Genomic DNA, 11479 nt, shown 5'->3' with positions numbered 1-11479 from the left:
TCATTGTACTGTACCAAAAGCAGTCACAACACCAACTTCTTGAACATATAAATTATGCATCTTAAATTCTTGTTTTTAATGATTAAATTTCCTAAATAGTTAATTTAAACTGGGTTTGTGTTAAGTGACAAACTGGAATAAAAATATATTACTGTACCACAGTCTTGTAATTTTATTTGTAAATAATGAGGAAAAAATTAATTTAAAAAATTTTCAACGTTTAATATAAAAACATCAACTTTTGAATGTACAAGATAACCTCTCTCGATAAAAAGTTTGTGGAATGCAAACATAATCCTTATTCATCTATGAGCATTTATTTTTCCAAGTATTAATGATTTTTTTTCCAGGAGTAATTAATATCGAATAAATGTAAAAATAATTTTACTTCTTTAGAGTGGGATCGGCTATACTCGAACTCTTGTCGCAGGTAAAAGACACGGTCAGTGCGTATCTTGTCCCGCTTGTCACCTTTTCTACTCTGTGGGGATTCTCCGCACCTGAAGTAAATGCTGACACACGGCCTGAAAAGAGATGTTTTTGTTAAAACTAGATTATTAGAGTATTTCTCATTATGTGACCTCATCTGTATGATTTTCTGTATAAATTGCCATTTAAGGTTCTCTACCTTTGCTGAGTTGCACAAAAATGATCACAAAAGTAACCATTATCTGGTCTGTTTGATTCCAGATTACAAAATCCAATGATTCTATTGTGATTCTAAAGTATATTAAAATGGTGACAGTTAAATAGTTTTTTAAAGCAGATGGGCCTAAAAAATAAGATTGATTAGTAGTTGGAACTTGTGCAACCAAAAATCAAATACTCTGTTGGGACATTTGTTCCAACAGAGTATTTGATTAGTAGTTGTTCTGGTTGTTCATTCCAGAACAATTATGCAATGTGTATGTGCTTGAACACAAAGGTGAGCAATCACAATTCACTCCACACACCTTCAAGATTAGAAACAAGTATCTGAAGCTGTTCCTTGCTCTGTGCTATTAGCACAATGATTCTATTGGAATTGGCATGTGCAGATGACATTTAATTCTCATTCCACACTTGGGCACTCTCTGGATCTCCTCATTCGTGCATCCATGAACACATAAGACAACCAGTGAGACATAACAATCCTTGCCTTATATCTTCCTAAATTATGAACCTTCAGACACTTTACCATCTAAGTATCCACATGCTTTGCTGTTTTCATACATTGCTCTTACACATTAATAACTGTAGTTTACTTCTCATTCCAGTTTCTCCCTATTCATTCTGCTGATCTATAAAAAGCATACTATAAACACTAGTGTTTGAAGGGAAGGGGTGCGAAGATATGGTTCACGTTGCACTTGGCTTCTCAACTCTGTCGACCAACACTCGTGCAAACACTTTTCCGAGTGTGCTCGACAAATTTATGCCACAGAAGTAATTGCAGTCTGCCCTTTTATGTTGGAACAATCAGAGCATGTCTCCAATCACATGGCATCGTGCTCATATCCCAACATGAAGAATGGATACCCCAACTCTACAATTTATTTTTCCCTCCATATTTTGGTCTGGATGGTATGGTTACTGAAGTGCTAATTAAAAGATTTACCATTTCACATTCTCCCTTCTTATTGCATTCCTAACCTAACTCAGTGCTACATCCATTACTATTTGATTATCTTCATTTAGCATGAATAGAGGAACAGTTGCAGAGATATCTACACTGCCCCTCAACAGGTTCTCAAAATATTCACACCACCACAATTCATCCCACATTAGCTCACCATTTACCACATATGCAGCTTCTTGTTTCTTCACTTTGCACTCATTCTCACTCACACTACATATGTATGCAGCCTTTTTCTCTTTCACCACACTGTCCCTCTCTCAAGATCCACTCTTGTTATACTATACAAGATTGGAGGAGGTTTGGAAGCATTTCCACTTTCCACATGCTCTCTATACTCATAAGAGGAAAACAATCTTCAGTTGCTCCTTCGATACTATTAAGTAATAGTCTGAGTCACAGTAAACACTTAGATTGAAAGATGCAGTGGTGGATACATCATTATACTCTTTTGATATTTCGTATGATTTTCCTATGTGGAAAAAAGGTGTTGACACTTATAGGTCTCTTTTCACTCAGGACTCAACCAATGGTTCACCCGGGAATCACCAGACTCAGAATTCTCTGACATCCACCCATCCATTCATATCTTGTTATAAGCGAGACCCTCATGAACGTGTGATTATCTAAGATGTCTCTCAACTTTTTACAACACCTCTGGGGCATACACAATTTCACTTTGCATTGAAGTGCACCCACATCAGAATGACACTCTTTTATTTACTTGCTCTATCTCTTGCACACAAGACCAGTTGAATACATTCTTACACTCCTTGCCTTTCACTCATACAAAGAACATTAACTTATTTTCAGCTATTTCTCTTATTAATTCCTTTACCTTTTGCTCCTCTTACATTCCGCACACCCAAACGACATTCACACTTCCACTTTCTTTCTGCCTATTCTGGTCCTGTCAATTCATGTTTGATGGAGGACAACTCCAAGTCAGGACCCCCACCGCCTTTCTCTTGTTAAAAAAAGGCAAAAGGAGAGTTTTTACATGGGAGTATTAGCCTCATGCACAATCCCTAGTGTGGAGGACAACTGATCCCATCTTTGAACTCTGGCTCCTATCCCCAGCATGGGACCCATTGACATAGTTCACAGTCTCTGTAGGGCATGCAAGCCTGCTCATATCAAGGTGGGGATCTTGGAGCAGGCACAATAAATACTTCAAAAGCGTTAATTAGAAAAACTAGTCCTTTAGAGTCGGAAATTATAGAATATGCATGCTACATAGGTTTAGCCCTTAAAATAAGAACATTGCTATTGAAAATTTGCAAAATACTGCATCTATTACACAATCAATTTTGGTTTACATTAAAATTAGACTAAGAAAGTGATAGAGAAGCCCACTTTTTTGACAGTCATATAGCTACAACCTAATCTATAACCTACCTTCCTCTCTTCAACATCTAATGACCCCCGCATACTTATAAAATAGTGCCCTAAATGCCACTAATTCAAAGTGTTTACCCATTGCTCTAGCACTGAAGGTGCATTGTGAATTACAGCTGTGTGTTTTATACATTGTAACTATATGCTATAGCTACATTAATAAACAGGCTAAACCACACAATACAAAAACCCAATAACTGGAGCTGTAAATACAACAGCAAAAAATGTACTGCAGTTGACTTTGACTCCAAATTGAGCCAGACTTATAAAATTGTAGCCAAAAAAGTCAAAGCCAATTTAGCATATGAAAGCAGCCATTAGTAAAGACATAATTAGTAACCAATGATGCCAGACACACAAAATATACTCCATACTGCTGATCCTTTGCCTCAGAAATCAATTTTTCAAGCCTGAGCACAAATATATTCCAAATAGCAATATACCTTGTTTGCTTGCATACTTAGGTTAACAACAAAAATGGGATGAAACCAAAATCGTAAATTGCACATATGATGGCAAACTTGAAACCCTTAAGGGAATTACATTAACAGTATGGCAGTTGCTACTAGAAACTTATTAAATGATCTCATTCTTTTAAGATCATCTGAATTGAATAGATAATTTAATTATTTACTTCTTGTTAAGTTCATAAACACACATTGCATTATATACTTGCTATATCTTATTTTAATCATTTATCACAAGTGAATAAAAATTTTACAAAACCATCTTTGTATTCTATTTCTAAATGTCTTCAGACAAATAATATGCTATTTTTCACACACACAGTGTTGAAAGTAAATTTTTATGCTTAATATTAACCCTTTTAAGGCCATGACATTTCACTATTCATTGTTTGACAATGATCACTGCAAACTTTACTCACTCAAGGTCATTTCACTTATATCATTTAAAAATTCACAAAAAATCCACATATATATGTTACTTTGTTGTTTATGGTAGTAAAATTTATTTTCTAGCATAAAAAATTTCTCCCAAAGAAAATATGTTAAAAATGACAGTTTGATTATTATTTTATAATTTACACAATTCGATCATAGATAAAATTTTTCGATTATACAGTTCATTTCCATGAGTAACCCTGTACAAATGGCCATTTTGTTCTGAACATTAAAACAAACAGTTTTTTCACACACAATCAAAATTTTTTAAAGCAAGAAATTTCTTAAAATAACATTTAATCTAGTAGTATGTATGTGAAACACAGTGTACAGAATAACCTATAGTAATGTAGTGCCATCTATGAATGGAATGTTTTATGAGAATCGTAAATTCTCAGTTTGACGATAAATCGTCAAGCGATTTGTGTCATTAATTATCTATTTGACGATATATTGGCAAATGATTGCAAATGGGTTAATGCAAATCTGCATCTCATCATCAAAGTCAATAAATAATTCATTAATAAAATGAATTCATCTGATGAAAAAAGTTGTAATTAAATTGTAAAATGCATAATTTATCGTAGAGATAATGTTTTACATGTTGGAGAATTATGTTCAAAATTGGAAACTACCAAAATGTACAACAACATTTTAATAAATTGTATTTTATTACATACTAAAATATCGACTCACCGGCTTTCGGTTCCACCGTCATGTTTAAGTCCTTTCCGACAAACACGAAACGTCCTCCCGTGAAGTCCTTGTTGTAATCATTCAAGTAGATTAATGACGTGTAGTGAAAGGACGGATACGTTTCCTACGGCAAATTTGAAAAAGTATATAAATGCCAGTAAATATTATGTAAATGTTATTAAATTAGCAATCAATACTTTAACAATTCGTATATAGATTGAAACACTATTAAATGTATGATAAAGGATAAGTCATTTACTAATTTATACAAAATGGCAGATTTTGATTAAACTAAATTCTTGTAATATTTTAAATATTCAGGATATTTCAAAAAATGCTAATTTTGCAGACAATTATCTCCTTTCATCATTTTCCAGCTAAGGAGTACAGTAAAAGAACTTGTTTGTACTAGCAAAACCAAGTTATTGACAAACAATTAAAAATATGATTGCAACAATAATAGTAGAATCTGATCTCCAAAGATCATACATAGCCAAACGATTGCCTTAAATACTTGATTATAAATCCACTATTTTTAATAATTAATACTAAGTACAGTAATTTGCTACTAGAGGTAGATGGTACCTAATGATTACATCTAGTAGCAAATAAAATAACTTCATTGCAGTGCTTTCTTGCTAATACAAATTCCACTTAATTCTAATTAAATTTGTTCATTTTACCTCTAAATGTTCCCTCGACACATTTAACACCCGAGCCAAAACCGAGAGGACCAGGCAATCCCCTTGGCTAGTGGTCACTGCCGAGAGCGTATTGTTCACCATCCAGGCACAAGTGGAGCCATCATTACAGACCTCTGGGTCTGTACCATTTCAAAGTGCCTGGGTGAGGAACATTTGGTATCACGGTAGGTTTCTTTTCAATTGTAGGTTTTGCTGCAATAAATAAGTGATTTCAAAATGAAAGCAAACAATAATATCACCTTTACATTCACACATGTACAATTTTATAGAATTAAAAGCTAGTGGCTTTCTTTCTTTGGTAATTCTTTCTTTCTTCTTTCTTTCATTTAATTAGGTTTCTAATGGAAACCTAATTAAATGTACAATTTTTGTTTGATTCCAACAAATCCTTGTTGGTTTGCTAATTTTTATGGCAATAATCCTTTACAATAATTAGTTCAGATTAGCAAAAGTATACTGCATTAACAGTTATTTCCTTAAGATTTGAAACTGTTAATGCTGCTTTTTTAGCATAAGCAGACTTCAGTAGAAACGTATAAGTTTTTTCCCTGATTTTTTAATATCATGAAAACTCGTGAAAAAGTTGTGGAAAAAAAATTTGGCATTATTTGATACTTTACTATACAATAAATGCACTGATACTTTTAGTGACATCCACCGTGTGTATTTAAATTATTTTCTTTTAGTAAGTTTATTTGAAACCATGATAGAATACAGCACAATACAGCGTAAACCTCATACTAAATATCTTATAAAATATTTGGGCTGCAATTTGAAAAAATTGTAGACCTATAAATTCCCACTGTTGTCTGTCCTTCCTTAATCTCGAGAACAGAGTTAGATACATGAAATTGAGACCAAATATGGAATATGGCAGGAGGCTCCAATTAACTATATACAGTCGACCCCCCTATAAGATATAGATACGTTCCATTCTTTAGGAATCCGATTTCTTATGAATCCTTCCAATCACACCCCAACACGTGTCAAGTTTACGGACTACGGCTGTTTGAATTTTCTTCCATAAAANTAACGTTGTCCTCAACAAAAAACATTATCTTATTGATTTCTTCTAATATATCTTGAAGATCGATTCCTTTGGGACAATATATGTTAATTATGAGCAGTTTAGTGTCCAGTTCATAAATTTTACAGCAGGTAATATATTGGTTGCTATGATTTTTGTGGAATAAAATAGGTATGTTCTTATTTTCCAGAATAATAACGCTCCACAGGTATTCATTAGATCCCTGAAGTATTACACTTTTAGTGGGTAAACAGTAGATTGCAGTAACTACAGAGGAATAACTTTACTGAATGTAGTTTATAAAATTTTTTCAAAAATAATAGCAAAAAGGTTGGCAGTATACATGGAAAAAAACAGTGGGAGATTATCAATGCGATTTTAGAAAAAACAGATTTCTTCACTAAGACTGATTCTAGAGAAATGATGTGAATATAATGTTGAGATACACCAACTTCTTGTACAAAATTATGATTGTATAAGAAAGAAAGATTGAGTGTGTCTACAAGAATTGAGAATCCCTTAAAAACTTAACTTTAGGAAAGACTGAGGGTATGGTTAAGATCCAGGTATATATTTCAAGAACATTTGCAATAAAAAAGGGCTTAAGCAGGAAGATGCACTTTCTACAGTTTTATTTAACTTGGTATTAGAAGTAGTAATGAGAAAAGTATATGAAGAAATGAATGTGGATGCAGGTGGAACGGTTTTCAATAAACATTTACAGTGCTTAGCATTTGCCGACGATATTGTTATATTGGGAAGATCTAAAGAAGTAATTGAGGAGACATTTAAAATAATGGATGACGCAGCTATAGATAAAGGCTTAGCAGTTAACGATGAAAAAACAAAATATATGAAGTTAACAAAAAAAGAATGCCAGTGTCAAGGGGGCAAATTCTACATATAAAGGACCATAAATTCAAAAATGTGAATAAATTTCAATACTTAGGAACACAGTTAACGAAAAAGAATGAAATTGATGAGGAAATAAAAGTTATTATACATTAAGAAGAATTGTAACATCTAAAGAAATATCAAAATGCAGTAAGATTAGAATATATAAAACTATTATAATACCTGTAATCACGTATGGTTCCGAAACTTGGACACTGACAAGTAAACATGAACAGTTGAGAAGATTTGAAAGGAAAATTCTGAGAATAATATATGGACCAATGCAGGATAGAGGAGAGTGGAGAATTAGAAGTAATAAAGAACTCGAAGATTAATATGAAAATCCTGATATTGTAACAGAAATGAAGAGAGGGATTTCATTGGATTGGGCAATTAGAACCGGAGAGAAAAGTGTATCAGGTGTACAGAGAAAGGCCAGAGGGAAGACCAAGAAAGAGATGGGAAGAGGATGTGAAGATGATTTGAGAAAGATGGATATGAGTTGTTGGAAAGGGAAATCTCAAGAAAGAGAGGAATGGGTGAAAATCCTGGATGAGGCAAAAGTCCTTCAGGGACTATGAGTGCCAGAGAGAGAGAGAGACTGTAGTATTCTAATAGCAATGTAGTACAGTGGTGCCTCATATAACGTACGCCTCGAATAACGGACGCTGCGAACAACGGACTTTCCGTTCGGTAGTTATGTGAGACGAACAACATTTCTGCAAAAAAGTTGCGAATGATGTTTCCACTCTTTTACCGTTGCCAATGACAATCTACTATTTTTAGAATATATTATTAATATATTCTAAAAATAGTAGAGGCAACGGCAAAAGAGTGGAAACATCATTCGCAACTTTTTTGCAGAAATGTTGTTCGTCTCACATAACTACCGAACGGAAAGTCCGTTGTTCGCAGCGTCCGTTATTCGAGGCGTACGTTATATGAGGCACCACTGTACTACATTGCTATTAGAATACTACAGTCTCTCTCTCTCTCTGGCACTCATAGTCCCTGAAGGACTTTTGCCTCATCCAGGATTTTCACCCATTCCTCTCTTTCTTGAGATTTCCCTTTCCAACAACTCATATCCATCTTTCTCAAATCATCTTCACATCCTCTTCCCATCTCTTTCTTGGTCTTCCCTCTGGCCTTTCTCTGTACACCTGATACACTTTTCTCTCCGGTTCTAATTGCCCAATCCAATGAAATCCCTCTCTTCATTTCTGTTACAATATCAGGATTTTCATATTAATCTTCGAGTTCTTTATTACTTCTAATTCTCCACTCTCCTCTATCCTGCATTGGTCCATATATTATTCTCAGAATTTTCCTTTCAAATCTTCTCAACTGTTCATGTTTACTTGTCAGTGTCCAAGTTTCGGAACCATACGTGATTACAGGTATTATAATAGTTTTATATATTCTAATCTTACTGCATTTTGATATTTCTTTAGATGTTACAATTCTTCTTAATGTATAATAACTTTTATTTCCTCATCAATTTCATTCTTTTTCGTTAACTGTGTTCCTAAGTATTGAAATTTATTCACATTTTTGAATTTATGGTCCTTTATATGTAGAATTTGCCCCCTTGACACTGGCATTCTTTTTTTGTTAACTTCATATATTTTGTTTTTTCATCGTTAACTGCTAAGCCTTTATCTATAGCTGCGTCATCCATTATTTTAAATGTCTCCTCAATTACTTCTTTAGATCTTCCCAATATAACAATATCATCGGCAAATGCTAAGCACTGTAAATGTTTATTGAAAACCGTTCCACCTGCATCCACATTCATTTCTTCATATACTTTTCTCATTACTACTTCTAATACCAAGTTAAATAAAACTGTAGAAAGTGCATCTTCCTGCTTAAGCCCTTTTTTTATTGCAAATGTTCTTGAAATATATACCTGGATCTTAACCATACCCTCAGTCTTTCCTAAAGTTAAGTTTTTAAGGGATTCTCAATTCTTGTAGACACACTCAATCTTTCTTTCTTATACAATCATAATTTTGTACAAGAAGTTGGTGTATCTCAACATTATATTCACATCATTTCTCTAGAATCAGTCTTAGTGAAGAAATCTGTTTTTTCTAAAATCGCATTGATAATCTCCCACTGTTTTTTTCCATGTATACTGCCAACCTTTTTGCTATTATTTTTGAAAAAATTTTATAAACTACATTCAGTAAAGTTATTCCTCTGTAGTTACTGCAATCTACTGTTTACCCACTAAAAGTGTAATACTTCAGGGATCTAATGAATACCTGTGGAGCGTTATTATTCTGGAAAATAAGAACATACCTATTTTATTCCACAAAAATCATAGCAACCAATATATTACCTGCTGTAAAATTTATGAACTGGACACTAAACTGCTCATAATTAACATATATTGTCCCAAAGGAATCGATCTTCAAGATATATTAGAAGAAATCAATAAGATAATGTTTTTTGTTGAGGACAACGTTAATTATTCTTGCTGGGAATATTAGAGAGGTTGAGGCGCACATTTTAAACGTGTAAACGTGTACGTGTGACGTTCGGCGCCGCTTTCCCGTAAGCCTAAAAGTTTGACGATGGTGTTTGAAATGTCGAGCGTGATTCCACCGACTATCCAAACACCATTGTCAAACTTTTAGGCTTACGGGAAAGCGGCGCCGAACGTCACACGTACACGTTTACACGTTTAAAATGTGCGCCTCAACCTCTCTAATATTCCCAGCAAGAATAATTAACGTTGTCCTCAACAAAAAACATTATCTTATTGATTTCTTCTAATATATCTTGAAGATCGATTCCTTTGGGACAATATATGTTAATTATGAGCAGTTTAGTGTCCAGTTCATAAATTTTACAGCAGGTAATATATTGGTTGCTATGATTTTTGTGGAATAAAATAGGTATGTTCTTATTTTCCAGAATAATAACGCTCCACAGGTATTCATTAGATCCCTGAAGTATTACACTTTTAGTGGGTAAACAGTAGATTGCAGTAACTACAGAGGAATAACTTTACTGAATGTAGTTTATAAAATTTTTTCAAAAATAATAGCAAAAAGGTTGGCAGTATACATGGAAAAAAACAGTGGGAGATTATCAATGCGATTTTAGAAAAAACAGATTTCTTCACTAAGACTGATTCTAGAGAAATGATGTGAATATAAATGTTGAGATACACCAACTTCTTGTACAAAATTATGATTGTATAAGAAAGAAAGATTGAGTGTGTCTACAAGAATTGAGAATCCCTTAAAAACTTAACTTTAGGAAAGACTGAGGGTATGGTTAAGATCCAGGTATATATTTCAAGAACATTTGCAATAAAAAAGGGCTTAAGCAGGAAGATGCACTTTCTACAGTTTTATTTAACTTGGTATTAGAAGTAGTAATGAGAAAAGTATATGAAGAAATGAATGTGGATGCAGGTGGAACGGTTTTCAATAAACATTTACAGTGCTTAGCATTTGCCGACGATATTGTTATATTGGGAAGATCTAAAGAAGTAATTGAGGAGACATTTAAAATAATGGATGACGCAGCTATAGATAAAGGCTTAGCAGTTAACGATGAAAAAACAAAATATATGAAGTTAACAAAAAAAGAATGCCAGTGTCAAGGGGGCAAATTCTACATATAAAGGACCATAAATTCAAAAATGTGAATAAATTTCAATACTTAGGAACACAGTTAACGAAAAAGAATGAAATTGATGAGGAAATAAAAGTTATTATACATTAAGAAGAATTGTAACATCTAAAGAAATATCAAAATGCAGTAAGATTAGAATATATAAAACTATTATAATACCTGTAATCACGTATGGTTCCGAAACTTGGACACTGACAAGTAAACATGAACAGTTGAGAAGATTTGAAAGGAAAATTCTGAGAATAATATATGGACCAATGCAGGATAGAGGAGAGTGGAGAATTAGAAGTAATAAAGAACTCGAAGATTAATATGAAAATCCTGATATTGTAACAGAAATGAAGAGAGGGATTTCATTGGATTGGGCAATTAGAACCGGAGAGAAAAGTGTATCAGGTGTACAGAGAAAGGCCAGAGGGAAGACCAAGAAAGAGATGGGAAGAGGATGTGAAGATGATTTGAGAAAGATGGATATGAGTTGTTGGAAAGGGAAATCTCAAGAAAGAGAGGAATGGGTGAAAATCCTGGATGAGGCAAAAGTCCTTCAGGGACTATGAGTGCCAGAGAGAGAGAGAGACTGTGAAAGACC

At 33.6% G+C, this 11479-nt stretch overlaps 1 protein-coding gene across 2 annotated transcripts in view; it reads right to left on the bottom strand.

Annotated features, from left to right (window-relative positions):
- Positions 1-201: 201 nt before the first annotated feature.
- Positions 202-11479, bottom strand: part of LOC111638754 (2-oxoglutarate and iron-dependent oxygenase domain-containing protein 3-like) — a 44029-nt gene continuing 32751 nt past the window's right edge. For both annotated transcript variants that reach the window (XM_023384516.1, XM_023384510.1), the window contains exons 7-8: positions 4612-4735; positions 202-524 (exon numbers count right to left, since the gene is read on the bottom strand). In XM_023384516.1, coding sequence (XP_023240284.1) covers positions 385-524; positions 4612-4735 — 264 coding nt within the window. In that variant the 3' untranslated portion in view covers positions 202-384. The remainder of the gene's footprint in view (positions 525-4611; positions 4736-11479) is intronic.

The sequence above is a fragment of the Centruroides sculpturatus genome, unplaced genomic scaffold (genome assembly GCF_000671375.1).
Source record: "Centruroides sculpturatus isolate CEXI.00-Female unplaced genomic scaffold, Cexi_2.0 scaffold90, whole genome shotgun sequence".
NCBI lineage: Eukaryota > Metazoa > Arthropoda > Arachnida > Scorpiones > Buthidae > Centruroides > Centruroides sculpturatus.
The sequence above is the reverse complement of the archived record's forward strand: the minus strand, read 5'-3'. Positions and strand labels throughout refer to the sequence as shown.